The sequence below is a fragment of the Symsagittifera roscoffensis genome, chromosome 4 (assembly GCF_963678635.1).
Source record: "Symsagittifera roscoffensis chromosome 4, txSymRosc1.1, whole genome shotgun sequence".
Lineage (NCBI taxonomy): Eukaryota > Metazoa > Xenacoelomorpha > Acoela > Convolutidae > Symsagittifera > Symsagittifera roscoffensis.
In genome coordinates, this window is record NC_087065.1 from 77,726,641 (window position 1) to 77,745,474 (window position 18,834).

General features: G+C 38.4%; 2 protein-coding genes across 2 annotated transcripts in view; one reads left to right on the plus strand and one right to left on the minus strand.

The window, feature by feature from the left end:
* The window catches only part of LOC134843697 (uncharacterized), a 340,267-nt gene that overhangs the window by 191,597 nt on the left and 129,836 nt on the right, over positions 1 to 18,834 (plus strand). The window lies entirely within an intron of this gene.
* The window catches only part of LOC134845033 (sphingomyelin phosphodiesterase-like), a 34,522-nt gene that overhangs the window by 12,763 nt on the left and 2,925 nt on the right, over positions 1 to 18,834 (minus strand). Inside the window, exons 3-10 of the mRNA XM_063861862.1 lie at positions 18,285 to 18,445; positions 17,688 to 17,694; positions 16,767 to 16,933; positions 16,171 to 16,177; positions 15,257 to 15,417; positions 14,261 to 14,423; positions 11,588 to 11,729; positions 169 to 316 (exon numbers count right to left, since the gene is read on the minus strand). Of these exons, the coding sequence (XP_063717932.1) occupies positions 169 to 316; positions 11,588 to 11,729; positions 14,261 to 14,423; positions 15,257 to 15,417; positions 16,171 to 16,177; positions 16,767 to 16,933; positions 17,688 to 17,694; positions 18,285 to 18,445 (956 nt within the window). The remainder of the gene's footprint in view (positions 1 to 168; positions 317 to 11,587; positions 11,730 to 14,260; positions 14,424 to 15,256; positions 15,418 to 16,170; positions 16,178 to 16,766; positions 16,934 to 17,687; positions 17,695 to 18,284; positions 18,446 to 18,834) is intronic.

The following is an 18,834-nucleotide window of genomic DNA, read 5'->3' on the forward strand; positions in this document are numbered from 1 at the left end:
GTCGTTTTTTGCAACAATTTCAGCATTTGATTAAATCTAAAAGCCAACGATATTTCAGAAAATTTAGTTTCAACTATTAAAATTGAACAAAAACGGCAGCTATTAATAGGAAAACTGGGAATCCAATAGTAAATTATTGGAAAGCGTTCAAAATAATACGGTGCTGACGTTGTATAGCCATGCCATAGGGTGTGGCTTTTTCTCTGGGTCCATGTAGTCTGGCACGAACAAGTCCACTGGACAGGACTCGTGGTTGCCCACTGCTTGCAACAGAGTAGAGTTGCCAAAGTACTTTTTCAGGAGAGAGTTGACGAATCTGAAAAAAAATATGTATTATCACACCACATTGGAATAAATCAACACCGCCTGAGCAAAAAGCACGGATTGTATCGGCTGCTGCTCTGCGTGCAGAAAAAAAAAGAAAAAAAAGAAAAAAATTTTAAATCGTTGATTTTTCTAAACGTTTTGTAGATCTTATATTGATGGGAGAACTTGATATAGCTTCAATAACTAGCTACCAATAGCTTAGCTAACTTTTTGTGACCATTCCTTTTTTGATACAATTCCATAATTTTTGCCAGTATATTTATCTGAGTTGCTTGCTTTCGATTAATGACTTCTCGGCAATTATGGGTTAAAAAGGTGTAGCCAGGCGGCGATACGTATTTTTAACTTATTTGTTTCGTATCTCTTGAACCGAAAAATCGTTACAAAAAAAATAATGCCATCACATGCAAAAGAATGTGTGGGTAATAAAAAAAAAACAGACCAGTTATTTCAAAAAAAAAAGACTGCTCATATCAGCAGGGGTGGATTTAGGGGGGGGGGGGGCGGGGCGGGCGGACGCCCTCTTCCTTCTCCTCAGGGATTCGACCCCCTGCCGACCCAAAGGGTCCCCCCTTTGATACTTTTTAAGAAATCCATTTTTGGCCCACCGACCCTAAAATTTTTCTAAAGGCGCCTTTGGCGCCAATATATACTAACTTTGAGGGGGAGCGCGCGCCAAAAAAAACGCGATTTTTTTGTCAAAATTTTTTCAAAAAGCGCCCAAAAACGGCTTTTTTGAGTGTTTTTTTAAAAATTTGCCTGCGGCGCAGAAACTTTTACCATCCCCCCCCCCCCTCGAGAAAATCCTAGATCCGCCCCTGCATATCAGGGTGAAGCTCTAAACTTAGAAGTTTGATGACTTTCCTCGCCCAGAAACTCTATAGGAAATCAATTATTTAATTAGCTTTATTTCTATTTGAATGATCCGATTTTCTAAAACAGTCTCGACTTGTCTCGAATCGCTTTTGGTAGACTCTCGGAATGTTCACAGGTGTGCCCTGAGACGAGCAGTTTTTCTTAGATATGAAATTATTTTTCACTAAAATAACCTAAATTGACAATATTAATTTTGAATTAACAACAAAAAACTAAGTAGTCGCAAAATTAGGATCCCGCACTTTCTGTAAATCAAATTATACTGGCGAGACTATTCAGTTAAGTTTTTGGAATGCTTAGGAAAAAAGTTTGTCGATTTGTTTTTTGACGTTTTGTTGAGTAGCCAAACGTACTCTACTAGACAGCGAACTAAACAAAAGTTCAAACACTTAATAATGAAACGAAAGAAATATTTTGTCAAATTTTTCCAGATTTTATATGAATTAGATCTGGTGTAGACTTAACATGAACTGAGCGTAATAAATACCCTTATTTTAAAAACCTATTTTGATCTACAATCTCAAAAATTGGCAAAAACAAATTTGTTTCTTGGAAAGTGATACTCCTGACATTTGCCAAGATTTAGAGGACAAAACTTGGTTGTTCGTAATAGTGAATTGATTAATTAGTTGTTTAGATTCTTGGTTCCAATGTAATATTTGTTAGTCAAACTCTGACTAAGAGAAAACATTGAATAAAGTTTAGGATTAATTTACATCTAGCAAACGATGTATCAAAACAACAGAGTGACCACGCACAGCGTGGCACTCAATATAGGCCAAGCCGGTGGCCTTGAACACAACTAGTAATGAAATCAGCAGCATGACTGCAAAAAGGCAATGAATAAACGAGGTACCGAAGGTCGCCTCATGACATTCGCCGCGGAAGGGAAAAATTTTATGAAAGAAAACAAAAATTTTGTAATCAACAAAGAGCACCCAGAGAAGCATTAAATAGATAGCACCCCTATCCCGCAAAAATGCAAGGTGGTAAAATAAAGAGTATATAAAGTTTTGCAAAAGTTTTGAATAGTTTGATAGATAGACGGTCATTTTTCATCTTGAGTTTTTTAAATTAATGATGAGAATGACGCCTCCGGCGTAACCAGTTGGGGTTGGTCAAGAATAAGTGGCCTTCTATGCCAATGCGAGGACGAAAAATTGCTTTGAGAGGGTAAGTCACCTGCCTCCTCCCCCAATAGTGTGTCTTCTTCCACAATTTTAACGGAGTGCCGTCAAGGGTCCCCAAAGAATTTAGTAGCTTTCTTGCTACGTGATGAGGTCCTGACAGCTTCCGAGTCATCCACTATAGGTTGAGCCGGGAGAGAAAGAGAAGGATATGACGAATATGAGTCTGGAGGTATAAAACCCTCTGGAGCGACATCAGCAGGTGAAGAATACTCAGAACGGGCATTCGCTACTGTGGGATTAACAGACTGTGTGATAGGCGGGGAAGAAACGAGAGTATCCATTGGAGACTGATTCAGAGAAAAAGACGAGTCAGCAAACGTGACTGGCGGCAAGTTATCTTGTATCCGTGGTCGCTTCTCCACTGGGGTAGATTCCCGAACCAACTGCAGAGTATTCTGGCCAGAGGAACTCTCACTTGACGAGTCGATAGTGAGATCCACCACCATCGGTTGTGAAACACTAGTGTCATCCGGGCGTTTCTCTAACAGAGTTGGTTGAGACGAACGGGTAACTGGCTTTTTTCCTCCACTTCGTAAATACGGTCCTGGTGTTTGAAGGCGATCACCTAATGGGTTTTGAGTTGCTGAAATGTTATTACGGAAGTTAGGTTTAAGACAAACATGGTTTTTTTGATAAACTTTTCCTTTGTCAGTAACATAAGTGTGATCGGTAATGCGAGTAATCTTGAATTTTGCAAGCTTAAAAAGAGGTTTGCCCGACTGACAATCTACAATTTTCCTAAATACTCTAACACGGCTAGAATCGGATAAGAGAAGAGTTTCCAATTGACTTGTTTTGGACTGGCGACGAGGTTGTAGAGTCGGTAAACGAAGGACACTGGCCTGAGCCCCTGGGGGCGTGATAACTGATCGATCCTCCGCAAAACAAGGTGTTTGGCGAGAAAGGCCTGTTTTGAGCGAATGAGCCAAATCTGAGTGACGACTCGACAACTCTTGAAGGACTCGTTTGCCCCCATCCGGCGGAAGGTTTCTCTTGTATTGTGTCCATTTATTGGCCGCCCGAGCAAGATCTGCTAACGCTTTGTAAGGCTCACTCTCAGCATTATTTCCCTCCAGAGAAAACATAGGGTTGAAACGTGGGGCAATCTGAGGGCTGGCACTTCCTCTCGGCACTATCTTGGCACGATCACGACTGTAGTCCTGGCTAGCAATTTGATCCGGCGTTAAGAGATTGCGCTCAAGTCTTTGTGCTGAAGTATAAGAATTAACGACATTATGAAAAGCTTGTGACCATTCAGTATTTGGCTTACGTCCAAAATGCAACTCAAAATGCGACTTCTTAAGTGTAGAATGATTACTCTTGCGAATGTCTTCTGCTATCCGATGGAGTACCTCTTTAAAATTAGCGAAATTAGGATCAAGTTTCTTCGTGCCCAACTTTAGTTTTATAGTCTGTATCATACGTTCAACGAGACCAGAACCTCGATGATCTCCAACAGGAGAAAGGATATGTTTAATACCTCCACTAGAACAAAATTGTTGTACTAAATCGTTTTTAAACCCAGAGCCATGATCAGTCCTGATAGAATGAGGTAATCCATGAATTTGAATGTAAGATCTAAGGAATTTAGTAACCTTTTTAGCCCCAGTAGTTTTCGTAATAAGGACGGATGGAAATTTCGAGAAACGATCAATAGCTACTAAGAGGAAAATCTTCACACCTTTTTCATCCAAAATAGGACCAGCAAAATCTAACTGTAATTCCTGATTTGGCGCCGTTAAATCAGGTAAAGGTTGAGTGGTATGAAAAGTTTTAACAGGCTTAAGGTTCTTACTATACAACCTGCATTCGCGGCACTTCTCGCAGATATCGACAATCTGTCGATTTAAAAACTGCCACCAAATGTACTCTGAGGCTGACATCATGGCCTCTTGTCCAGGATGAGACCGATGGAGACGGGCGAACACGGCTTGCCTCAAAGTTTCCGGAATGGCCAACTTATTGTCAACTATCACACAATTATTGATGACCGCTGCCTTGGGCCAGAACTGAGCCATGTAGGCCCCGAGTTTATTGAAGCTGGTAACATCCTTATTGATAATAGCCCTATTCATCGAACCCAGGAATCGATCTTCCTCAGTGAGCTCTGCTAAAAGATCGGCGTCGAACAACCCTGGTAGTCCCACGATTTCTTTCTTGGACTTTGAGAGGATAGCTTTGCCACCGTTAACAGCAAACACACCAACTTTAGCAGCAGTATGAATTTTCCCCGGTCATGATAAGCGGCACCTTGGCTGTGTCCCTCCTTTCTTGAGACGGTCCTGGCTGCAACAAAACGTGTCTTCGCTGCACGCTCCCGGGTCCGATTGTGTTGACGCACCCGATCCAGACGAGAGATTTGTCCTACCTGACGAGATCTCACTGTGGGACGCGGGCTCGGTCGTCTGAATTTCGGGGAACTCAAAGGAAAGTTTTCCACAAATGAGAGGAGGTCTGTCCGTTCCGCCGCCGAGTTGAGTAGTGGTTGTGAGTCAGGGGGGTGAACTAGTTGAGAATGTGAGTCGTCGGCAGTAGGTTGGGGGGAAGTAACTGGTGGTACAATAAGATGAGATGAGTTCATGATGAGATTTTGAGGTTGATTTGTTGAATAAGGAAAAGATGAGAAGAAAGAGTTGTGACTATCTTTTATCGATTCAGGTCGGAGACAATGATTTAAAGCGAGCGAAACTGGTCTACGATTATTAATTTGCATACCCGTCTCTGATTGGTCGGCACTTGAACAGCATATTTCTACGCCCTCTTTCGGTGAGAAACTTAAAGCACGAATTTGCATAACGTGATTTGATTGGTCGAGAGAAAGATTTGGTTTCCGAATATGAGGAACAACGCCCTCTTGCGACTGAGAATATAAACCGTCATCTGAATGAATCACGTTAGATGAATTGATAAATGTCAAGGCTGAATTAAAAGCCTCAATGGACTTAACAACAAATATTTCATCATATATAGAAGGTGTCGGAGCCGAAAAAGTAGGATAGCGAGACAAATAGTCTACAATGCCTAATGTAACCCCAGGGACATGAAAAACTTCGAAATCGAAGGGTAACAGCCAATCCGCCCAACGCAAAAGGCGCGACTGATAAGACTTGTTATTATAGTTTTCACTCAGTGCCGAAATAATAGCTTTGCGGTCCGTCAACACTTGAAAACGAATACCCAACAAATACGTACGAAAATGTTCACACGCCCAAACGATTGCCAACAACTCTAATTCATTTGTACTATACTTCGTTTTGGCATTATTGAGAAAACGCGAAGCAAAAGCAGTGGGAGCCCAGACTCCCGGTTCAATCTCCTGTTCAAGTCATGCTCCTAGTCCGTTATGACTAGCGTCACACTTCACTCGAGACTTCTTTGAAGAGTCATAATGGAACAAATTGGGGATTTTAGCCACCAGATTGATTATACTCTTGAAGGCCTTATCTTGTTCCTCGCCCCAGCGAAAAGACTGCTTATTACATGCCTTTAAAGATTCTCGAAAATGAACTGTAAAAGTATGTAAATCAGGTATAAACCGTTGGAGATGATTTAGCGTTCCCATAAACGAACGAAGCTGTTTCAAAGTTCTGAGGGGTTTAAGTGACTGGATCGCATCAACCTTTGAAAATTTTGGGGAGTAACCGTCCTCATTTATAACGTAGCCAAGTTAACAGGTTTACCGAAAATTCACACTTAGTAAACTTCAGTGCAAAGCCTTCTGCATCGAGCCTCTGCATCACTTTCTCAACCAAATTGTTATGTTCTTGAACATCTCCCTTCGTGACTATTATAATGTCATCCAAGTAGCAAATTACACCCTCCACTCCTTGTAAGGTACAATCCATCGCCTTCTGGAACTCGGTTGGCATATCAGTCAAGCCATAGAACCCAGTCTTAAACCGATAGGTCTCCACACAAGATATTGAAATTACAGTCACTACTGGTAACTGACGATAGTGGTAACTGACTGAAGGCATACTTCAGGTCTAATGAGTTAAACCAAACCTTACCAGGCACATCTTTGGTGATTATCTGAGCCGCCGAATCAATAAGCTCATGAATGTTTGGCATCTGGTATTTATTGTTCCTGATTTTCGCATTGCCTGGTTTAGCATTTAAGGCAAGTTTGATTGAGCCATCCTTCTTGGCTGTCAACACAATGGGCGCTATGAAATAGTCAGTTGTATATTTATCCAGTTTCTCAATTGTTTGATCTCATTAGCGACTCTATCCTGGATATGAATCGGGACTTTACGTCCTTTAACTTGACGCGGTACCAAAGGGTACTTAAAATTTGTGAACACTGTAATTTTTGGATCTTCCTAATCGACTAAACACATAAGCATATTTCTTGGCGAAGAAGGAACTCCAATAGTCAGAAGTCGGACCTTGACCCTTAACTTCCAGCTGCTGAACGCATTCTACCCTCAGTTGAGTAGTCACCACACCCAGTTGATCTTGCAAATCTAAGCCCAACTGATTTCGGGTTCGATTCTCAGAAACAAGGAAATAAGCCTCCTCTACTTTCCAACCACTAGAAGAGATCGGGAGACTAACTGAGCCGAGAAGACGAATCGGTTTCTTATTATAACCGACATACAGAGTATCTTTAGGGTACCGTGAAATATCACGGAATTGGAAGGACGGGTTGCGTTGAAGTATTAAATCACAAGTTCGTTTGTTGAGGAACGAAACTGGACTTCCAGTATCGACAGTTGAGTAAAAGAAACTCTACCCTGTACGCAACTGAATACTGAGGCTTCTTGGTTTGCCTTTGTTTGACTTTAGGAGCTCAATACTATCAATCCTGACAGCACTTTCCAGTTGCAACACACCGTATTCCGGTTCACTATCGTAATCGGCATCTATAAAATTACACTCGATGAGGGGATCTGCCACTTCCTCACTATCGTCAACCAAAATGACACGCCGTTTTGATGAGTTACAACATTTGGCAAAGTGACGTCGTTTCTTACAAAGGTTACATGTAACCTCTCGAGCTGGACACGAACTTCTATGTTCTGGACTAAAAGGGTTGCCACAGAAATAGCATGCTTTGTTTCCTTTGTTACTTTGCGTTCTTTGTCGGTTGAATTGGTTCTGAGGGGAATTGCGTTTTCCTCGGGACGACTGGATTGAGATAGTAGGCTCTTGTTTAACCTTTATAGTGCTGGAAAATTGATTGTGCGGGAGTAGTTTTTGAAACTGAGCCGACGTACTGTCCCCCTTTTCACACTCCAGGGCGAGTTTAAAAGTGTCATCCAAGTCTACTTTTGCCTTAATCAGTTGTTGCTGGACATCCACATCACGGATTCGTCCGATGAAAAGATCTTTCAAAGTATCCCTCTCCTGAGCATTGTGCCAATTACACAAGGCAATTTGAGCACTGAGACGAGCATAAAATGAAGAGAAGGTATCGTTTTCCAACATGAATATGGTGTTATACAGTTTGATACGCTCGACAGTATAATCACGTTCTATCTTGAACAACGTTTCACAAGCATTGTGAAAATCACGAAAAGGAGTAACACTAATGTCCGTGTGCGGGTAGGAATCAGCGAAACGTCGTTTCCCTTCGTTTCCCAGAGCGAAAAACAATCGTGACTTCAGCCGGGCCTCAGCTTCGTGATAAAACCAGTTCAGGCCAATTCGAGGTCCTTTTCGTCTGCAATCGATATTCAATTCATTGATTCGAAGAACTGCCGCTTGGTCTCTGAGGATCCGGGCATTGGCCCCCCCTGCATCTTCCGTAGCACCGACAGCCTCTGCTCTCGGAGGAGGTTCATCAATGACCTCCGCGGGTTCTACTAATAGATTCTGAGGATTTACATTATCCTTCAGCCCAACTGCCAGGAAGAATTGTCCAATCCAAGATTACCAAAGGAACGGCGGGTTGATCGAAGGTTTCGCACAAAAAGGAGGAATACCTAACAGGTCAGTCCTGTCTTCATTCATAGGAACTGCTGGCTGCGCCATGACATTTGCCGAGATTTAGAGGACAAAACTTGGTTGTTCGTAATAGTAAATTGATTAATTAGTTGTTTAGATTCTTGGTTCCAATTTAATATTTGTTAGTCAAACTCTGACTAAGAGAAAACATTGAATAAAGTTTAGGATTAATATACATCTAGCAAACGATGTATCAAAACAACAGAGTGACCACGCACAGCGTGGCACTCAATATAGGCCAAGCCGGTGGCCTTGAACACAACTGGTAATGAAATCAGCAGCATGGCTGCAAAAAGGCAATTAATAAACGAGGTCTCATGACAACTCTACAGCTGGATCAGGTGAAAAAGTTATGAGTTTATAAAGCTTTGTAAATGTTTTTCTTGTGACAATCAATTTTGTCGGTTTTGTCTGAGTCGTCTTTGTCAAAAATTTACACGTTAAAATTCTCGTTTTTGTAGTTAAGTCAACAGGTAAAAAATGTATGTTATTCGCATCCTAAACATGATGTGCTTTAAACCGTTGACGAAGCCGTTGACGACGCCACTTATAATATTAAACACGGACTTTTCTGATGACAAGGATTGAAAGCGTGAAATTTTTAAACAAGCCAGCATTTTTTAAATAGCCTATGAAGCTTTTTGAATTTCAGGCTTTTTCTAACAAACTTTTGATAACTGTTTTGTTAAAAACTAATAATACTTTCTTGCTTTAGCTTCTGGCATAAGGAAATCTCCCAACTTAGGCTACAATTAATTTCCGAACAATTTCCGGCTATTCTTACTTTACTCTGCTCTCCCTTCAGGGACTCGATCCACTGATTGCGCAAACGGTTTTCCCTGTTTAACACAACCATAACCATTTTCGGACGGCCGATCCTAAATAATTTTAAGGCGCAAATTAATACTAAAACTGCGGGGTAACGCGATAAGAAAAAAAAACATTTTTTTTGTCATGAGCTTTTGATGTGCTGTAATATTTTGACGATGCCAATTTTAATAAATAATTTACACACATAAAAAAGTTACTGAAATCGTCTTTTTTGGCGCTGACTGAAATTAGGGTCTTGATATTTTTTCGAGAACTTGTTTTACTTGATTTCGAAAAAAGAAATCCAAGTAACTTAAGTTTTCAAACTTTATATCCGCCCGGGATTTTACATATTCAATTTACCATGAAATGCTTGTTTTCACATTCAGACAAATTTTACCCCCTTTTATGTTAGCTCAGTAGCTCTATAAAATACAATTTTGGTGCAACATTACAGAGCAAAAAATAACAGACAAACGGTAAACACTGTTTCGCGCTGTCTAACCCAATCATACAGAATGTCAACGCAGAGGAAGGGAACTAAGCGGAGCAAAAATTCACTAACTGTAACAAGACTGCTCGTATCAGGGCGAAGCCCTGAATGTTCGGACTGCCTTTTAAGGTCTATGGAGCAGTAATAAAATTAAAAATTTAAATGTAATGAAATAAAAACTAAAATACTTTTAAAAAAAACTTGAGAATTTTTGTGAAAACATCCCCCCACACGTCTTAGTAAGTACAAAGTGATAGATTTTTCTCCTATTAACAAATCAGTTATGGCAAATAAGCTTCCTTGAACCAATTGGGAACGATTTCTAAGACAAATTAAATCTCGCTTACGCGTTAATAGCGCGAAATATATCGCGCGTTAATTGTCCCAAATTGGCCAAAACGGCAAACTTTAAACCCCCATAACTTGACGAAAAACGATCACAGGTAAAGCATATTTTCAAATTTAAGTTCAGGACAACAATAGCTTTCGAATGATATAGAAACCTCCTTCAAAAATGGCTAGTTAAAAGTCTAATTTATCTGAAGAAAAAAAATCAACCCCGAGCACAAATCATCCGTTACAGTTGTCCTGAGCTTGATTTTTCACCTGTGATTATTTTTCGTAAAATTATGGGGGTTTAAAGATTGCCATTTTGGCCAATTTGGGACAATTAATGCGCGATTTATTTTGCGCTATTAACGTCTAGAGATTTAATCCGTCTTAGAAATTGTTCCAAATTGGTTCAAGGAAGATTATTTGCCATAATTGAATCGTTACAAGGAACAAAATTTAACCTTTTGTTCTTTATATGGCGTGGGGGGTGATGATTTTCATTTAAAAAATTCAAATTAAAAAAAATTCATTTTATTTTATTATTAATACATTTAATTTTTGAAAATTATTACTGCTCCAGAAACCTTAAAAGGCAGTCGGAGCATTGAGGGCTTTGCCTTGATACGAGCAGTCTTGTTGTATTTTGCGTTTTTCTACCATGTATATTTTACCAGAACAAGTTTTTGAGATCTTTTTAAGTTTATCTCCCTATTACCTAAGTAACGAATACCCCCCCCCCCCCCGCCCCCATAAAAAAATAAATCAATGGTGAAGCAAAAAAATCCGAATTTTATACATTTTAACGAATATCCTCTTTTGCAAAAGGTATAATATTTTAAAGAGTAGTTAAAGTGGTCCAGTTTTTGATTTTAAACGTGGTTTTTTTTCGACTTTCGAAAAGATGACAGATTTTTTATGCTTGGAATGAGATTTTTTCTTCAGACAAATTTCAAATTTACAACGAATCACTTTTGAGCAGAATAGTTTTTTTGTCATCTGAAAAAACTTGGCGTAAGAGCTCAAAATAAATGTGTCAATCAATGTCTCCAATCTTTGGAAAATTGGAAAATTGGAAAATTGATACGACTAATTTTGTCAACATTTCAAGTTTAATCGAGCACTATTCATCCGCTTATATCAATATTAAAGTTTGAATGTCATAATTATCATAACCGCAAATAAGTCAGTTTAAAACATCTACCAAACTTTAAATCTAAAACAAATATATTTAGATGATTTTCAATTGACCACAGAGCACTCCATTGAAAATACTTGAAACTGATTGGGCTAAATCAACATCTTACTACCGCATAGGCGAATAAAACAATAATTCTAATCCAAATTTCAAACAAAACGATACTGAACTCGGTTTTCAATACCATCAAGTGGTCGGAACCTATGATACTAGCCTAGGGTCTTTTTGTTGTAAGGCCAAAAACTGATCTTTTTGATTTCCTCAAAACTAGATCATAATGCTCAAAACTGTTCGTTTGATATTAATTACATCAAACTCACATCTGGATATTCATTAAAAACAGATGAGTTTATAAGACAGATTGGTATTTTCAGGCAGCGCAACAGAAAAGATCCCAAGCCTGCTTAGACTTACTTGGTGATTGCGAGGTTCTCTTCGATGGTTTGATTCCACACATCGTGGGCAGGCAGGTCTCCCGTCACCAGAATGTAATCGAACTGCTCCTTGGACAACTTAGCCAATAAGTTCTCCAGAGTCACTTTTGGGGAGTCGCAATCTGAACAGCCTCTATTGGATAATTTCTGCTCCGGCATAAGGGGTAGAGGGGGTTAAAGAAAAAATTTAAAATTAGCTCTCTTTAAAATTGGACTCTCGTAGGATCTTGCTCATTTTCATCATCAAGGGTTAAGTCATCTTTTTTTTTAGCCGAAACGCCTTTTTTTCTTAAGCACCTTTTCAAACGAATTTTTTTGATAACAATGGCCATGTCAAAATTTTTTCTTTGTCTTCTCTTTCTCAACAATGTACCAGCAAGGAAATTTCAAAAAAATAGTATAACTTTTGTTATAATTTAAAATACTAAAAATTAATTGATTAGAAGTGCTAACTCAGGGCTAAAGCAAGACCTTAAACTCTACCGCATTAGCGAGAAAAGGGTTCACTCTAACCAAATTTTCAAATTTGAAGAATAGCTCGGAAAATTCATAAGGTCAACTTGGATAGTTTATTTGTGCTTCCTTGATCGTGGGTGATCATTAGAACGCGAGTGGAAGCAGTGTTCATTTTTTTAAATCTAAAACTCATGTTTTATAGCATTTTGCCCAAAAATGAATTTACGCTTGCGATTAGTAAAAGTTTTCAAATAAGAGCACATACGTTTTTTGAGTTAACAATTTTTTTAACAGATCACTTGGATCATATATTAACTGGATTTGTAATAAATTTGAGTTTTTCAGTTTCTGCGGCACACTTGGCGCAGAATTAATGTGTACGCATGGACGGCAAATGTTGCAGGTGCGAATTGTGCCAGGATTAAATTTTCGGCCTATCATACGTTTAATTATTTTTGTCGGCTTAGCTGCCACATCATGGAGTTTTCTTCTGGTCTAAGTAAATTTAATTCTAGTAGCAAGTGTTTGAGATTTATACCTGTAGTTTGTAATTTCACTAACGCTATCATTGTATACTTTCTTCATTTTTTTGCTTATAACTTTCTTTATTCTGCCTAAATGGTTTTGATTATATTTATTGGTTTAGTAGCCTTAATAAGCTAATATTTTAATGTTACTGTTCCGACTTTCGTAACCAAAGTAATGGAATATTTGTGCTCAGGGTGGGTTTTTTTCTTCACACAACTAGCCATTTCTTCTTCAGACTTTTTAACTAGCCTTTTTTGACGGAATTCTTTATATCATTCAAAAGGTATTGTTGTCCTGAGCTCAAATTTGAAAAAATATTCCACCTGTGATCATTTTTCGTAAAGTTACGAGGATTTAAAGATTGTCATTTTGGTCAATTTGGGACAATTAACGCGCGATATATTTCGCGCTATTAACGCGTAAAAGGAGAGTTAATCCGCCTTATAAATCGTTCCTAATTGGTTGAAAGAAGCTTATTTGCCAATATTGATTTGTTACAAGGAGCGAAAACTATCCTTTTGTACTTTATATGGCGTGAGGGGTGATGATTTTCATAAAACTTTTCAAATTTTAGATTTTTTTTTTTCATTTTGTTTTTATTACTTTTAATTTTTTTATGTTATTACTGCTCCATAAACCTTAAAAGGCAATCATAACTTTCAGCGCTTCGCCCTGATACGAGCAGTCTTGTTAGTTTATAGGCAGCCCTTAGGTTAATAGTAACCTAATAACTTGTAACCATCGGGTATCGACTTAGTAACCTAATTTTTCAATGTCTGAGGGGAAACAGATTTTCAAGACCAGATCACCTCACCTCCGAAATCGCAGAAAATGGGAAAACGGTTAAAATTTGAGAACTTATTTTTTCAAATTTTTTCAGGACACTAATTTTGTTTTTGACTCAGAGGAAATTTTGTCGGCTTGAATGAAAATCAAATTGAGAAAAAAAGCAGTTAGGGCAGCTGCTACCACATAAATATGGCATTGCAAGCTAGCACGCAAACATTTGACGAAAAATCACTATGTTGACCAATTGGAAAAATATAGAATGATGTTTTCAATTTGAGGAAAGCACGTCCAGTAAAACAATTGCCGGTGGAGAATAAGTATTCAGGAATATTTATCGAGCGCCAACTAAGACATATTGAGACACGTATGAAACTTTTGATAGATTTTGTTGTTTCGACTTTTTTCATACAATATTTATAATTGTTACGATTTGTAAGTTTGTGGGCTAGCGTGCCATGCTATATTTGTGTTTCATCGTAACTGTTGCGAAGCTTTGCTTCGCCTTTGTGTAATCATTTGGAGACCGTACTACCACGATAGGAGCATCAATTGAACAGTTTTATCATGGCAATTATTCGTAAATTATGCTGTACCAAAAAACAACCTTGGTTACTTCTTGTTATCACAAATGAATGAGTTTGGCTGCCGCCATCCTCGATGTGGTTGCCATCAAAGTTCGCACCTTCGGACGATCGGTCCAATATGGATCTTCTGAAATAAAAACTTTACATCCCCCAGTCCCCCTTCCACTCCCCCCCCCCCAGAAATCCGCAACAGCCACAGTTGACGTCACAAGAACAAAACTGGTCTTGGTTAAAGACTAAACAACTAACTTTAGTTTTTATTTCGGTTTATTCTAACATAACAACTGAGAACATACAAGCGAGGCTGCCGTATTTGCCGGCCACGTAGAAGTAGGAGATGGGTTCCCCGTCTATGTCTCTGCAACACATGGGCTCCTCGCAGTGTGCATTAGACCCCTCCGAGTACAGCCTGTCCAAGTGAATGTCTGTCAAGTGCAACACTTTGTGCATCTCAGTACCCTAGAAGGATTAAAATTTGAGAAAAAAATAGGGATTTAAATTTGACTGGGGATATAACCAGAGAACCCCAAATGTATTAAGTTGCTGTGAAGTAGCCAAAAACAACTACTCAGAGTCCCCAACCCTTTCATACACTGATTGGGATTATTTTGGGTTGACCAAAAAAAATTACGACCTTCTCCAAAAAGTTTTTAAATTACATTTTAGAAAATTTTGCGACGTTGGCAAGTTTTGAGAAAACAAGCAAAAATGCCGTATTTGAGCAATTTTAGACAATTTTAGTCAGCTAAAATTTGTTGCATTTTTGCGCCAAAGGGGTTTTTTCAAAATTGTAAAATTGGTCGGCCGAAAGAAAATGCCGTTAAGATAGTACCAAAGTGTGACTCTTTGAGAGGTCAGAGTATCGATTTTTTGAAAAAAAAAACATACGCTACCGCTACCGCGCGCTCATGGTTTATTTCACACATTTCGAAGTATTTTTGATATTTTTGATATAGTTATTACTATAAAAGTTACTTTTTTCCGATTTTCCGATCTCTGATTTTTTCCGATTTTCCGATTTCTGATCTTTTTGATATAGTTATTACTATAAAAGTTACTTTTTTCCGATCTCTGGTTTTTCCGATTTTTTTCCTTTCCTTTTATTCATTTACAAAAAATGATCTTTTTAACCACAATAAACAGCAAAATGACTGCAATCAAATTTTAATTGATTAGTGTTATATAAAACGAATTTTTAGACATTCAGAGCTTTCAAACAGTGTGTCGAAAAACAGGGCAGCGTTTTTATAAATATCAGCAGTGAACAGTTCAAACTACTCATTGTGACTCACTGCGGGGGGCTGAGTGGGTGGCAGGTATTGTGGGCGGGGCGTGGGGGGGAAGTTGAGAGTCCAGGTGGGGGTGGGGACGGTGGGCGTGGCACAGCTGTTTCCGTAAATGAGTCCACACACCTCCTGTGGTGTCAGCACGTAATTCTCCGCCAGATAAACGACTGAAACAAAGACTGCAACGGTAATGGAGCCGAAAATGGAAGAGCGATTAGAGCAATTTCGAAAGGCGGCAGATGTAAAAAAAAATCAAATGTTTGAACTTCTGAGCACCCCTTCTTAAGCTTCAAATTGACCCAAATCATGCAAAAATAAATCAACAGTATGAAATCACGATTAGATTTGTTTTTCCAAAAATTGGGAGAGAAAATAATTTCCCCAAAAATATCTTTGAGAGAATTATATTATACTTCCTTCAATAGGGTGATAAAGTTGTCGAAAGAGCCCGTGCCCCCCCTTTAAATTCACCACTGCTAATAAAACCACTGGCGTAATTAGAACACCAAAGCATCGAGTGATTTTTGTAGATTACTAATTTTTCGCGGTTTCGCTCACATCAAATATTATTTTTTGAAGAACAAGAACTAAATAAGAAAAGGCCATCTTTTGTAATTTCTAAATCAATTTACTTTGACGAAAAATCCTTTCCAACCAAAATATCATATAAAAAGTGTCATAAAATTACAACTCCACGATATCCCATTTCCAATAAAAGCGTTATCTAGAAAACACTGGCGAGGAAAATTTTTAGATAGATTCTCAAAAAAAACTTGTCCGAATTTTTTTCTATGTCTAAACTTAAATTTTTACGCGCATAAGAGGATTTCACCGGATCATTTCTTGTAGATTCATATGATGTCATTTAGTTTCCAGCTGATGTCTTGAGATGATGCGGGATCATTAAGGAATCTTAATACCTTTCACCTTAACAAAAAAAAACAGAGAAACCAATACGAGACAAAAAAAATTCACCTTGTTGCATTTTTGCGCCAAAGGGGTTTTTTCAAAATTGTAAAATTGGTCGGCCGAAAGAAAATGCCGTTAAGATAGTACCAAAGTGTGACTCTTTGAGAGGTCAGAGTATCGATTTTTTGAAAAAAAAAACATACGCTACCGCTACCGCGCGCTCATGGTTTATTTCACACATTTCGAAGTATTTTTGATCTTTTTGATATAGTTATTACTATAAAAGTTACTTTTTTCCGATTTTCCGATCTCTGATTTTTTCCGATTTTCCGATTTCTGATCTTTTTGATATAGTTATTACTATAAAAGTTACTTTTTTCCGATCTCTGGTTTTTCCGATTTTTTTCCTTTCCTTTTATTCATTTACAAAAAATGATCTTTTTAACCACAATAAACAGCAAAATGACTGCAATCAAATTTTAATTGATTAGTGTTATATAAAACGAATTTTTAGACATTCAGAGCTTTCAAACAGTGTGTCGAAAAACAGGGCAGCGTTTTTATAAATATCAGCAGTGAACAGTTCAAACTACTCATTGTGACTCACTGCGGGGGGCTGAGTGGGTGGCAGGTATTGTGGGCGGGGCGTGGGGGGGAAGTTGAGAGTCCAGGTGGGGGTGGGGGTGGGGACGGTGGGCGTGGCACAGCTGTTTCCGTAAATGAGTCCACACACCTCCTGTGGTGTCAGCACGTAATTCTCCGCCAGATAAACGACTGAAACAAAGACTGCAACGGTAATGGAGCCGAAAATGGAAGAGCGATTAGAGCAATTTCGAAAGGCGGCAGATGTAAAAAAAAATCAAATGTTTGAACTTCTGAGCACCCCTTCTTAAGCTTCAAATTGACCCAAATCATGCAAAAATAAATCAACAGTATGAAATCACGATTAGATTTGTTTTTCCAAAAATTGGGAGAGAAAATAATTTCCCCAAAAATATCTTTGAGAGAATTATATTATACTTCCTTCAATAGGGTGATAAAGTTGTCGAAAGAGCCCGTGCCCCCCCTTTAAATTCACCACTGCTAATAAAACCACTGGCGTAATTAGAACACCAAAGCATCGAGTGATTTTTGTAGATTACTAATTTTTTCGCGGTTTCGCTCACATCAAATATTATTTTTTGAAGAACAAGAACTAAATAAGAAAAGGCCATCTTTTGTAATTTCTAAATCAATTTACTTTGACGAAAAATCCTTTCCAACCAAAATATCATATAAAAAGTGTCATAAAATTACAACTCCACGATATCCCATTTCCAATAAAAGCGTTATCTAGAAAACACTGGCGATGAAAATTTTTAGATAGATTCTCAAAAAAAACTTGTCCGAATTTTTTTCTATGTCTAAACTTAAATTTTTACGCGCATAAGAGGATTTCACCGGATCATTTCTTGTAGATTCATATGATGTCATTTAGTTTCCAGCTGATGTCTTGAGATGATGCGGGATCATTAAGGAATCTTAATACCTTTCACCTTAACAAAAAAAAACAGAGAAACCAATACGAGACAAAAAAAATTCACCTTGTTGCATTTTTGCGCCAAAGGGGTTTTTTCAAAATTGTAAAATTGGTCGGCCGAAAGAAAATGCCGTTAAGATAGTACCAAAGTGTGACTCTTTGAGAGGTCAGAGTATCGATTTTTTGAAAAAAAAAAACATACGCTACCGCTACCGCGCGCTCATGGTTTATTTCACACATTTCGAAGTATTTTTGATCTTTTTGATATAGTTATTACTATAAAAGTTACTTTTTTCCGATTTTCCGATCTCTGATTTTTTCCGATTTTCCGATTTCTGATCTTTTTGATATAGTTATTACTATAAAAGTTACTTTTTTCCGATCTCTGGTTTTTCCGATTTTTTTCCTTTCCTTTTATTCATTTACAAAAAATGATCTTTTTAACCACAATAAACAGCAAAATGACTGCAATCAAATTTTAATTGATTAGTGTTATATAAAACGAATTTTTAGACATTCAGAGCTTTCAAACAGTGTGTCGAAAAACAGGGCAGCGTTTTTATAAATATCAGCAGTGAACAGTTCAAACTACTCATTGTGACTCACTGCGGGGGGCTGAGTGGGTGGCAGGTATTGTGGGCGGGGCGTGGGGGGGAAGTTGAGAGTCCAGGTGGGGGTGGGGACGGTGGGCGTGGCACAGCTGTTTCCGTAAATGAGTCCACACACCTCCTGTGGTGTCAGCACGTAATTCTCCGCCAGATAAACGACTGAAACAAAGACTGCAACGGTAATGGAGCCGAAAATGGAAGAGCGATTAGAGCAATTTCGAAAGGCGGCAGATGTAAAAAAAAATCAAATGTTTGAACTTCTGAGCACCCCTTCTTAAGCTTCAAATTGACCCAAATCATGCAAAAATAAATCAACAGTATGAAATCACGATTAGATTTGTTTTTCCAAAAATTGGGAGAGAAAATAATTTCCCCAAAAATATCTTTGAGAGAATTATATTATACTTCCTTCAATAGGGTGATAAAGTTGTCGAAAGAGCCCGTGCCCCCCCTTTAAATTCACCACTGCTAATAAAACCACTGGCGTAATTAGAACACCAAAGCATCGAGTGATTTTTGTAGATTACTAATTTTTCGCGGTTTCGCTC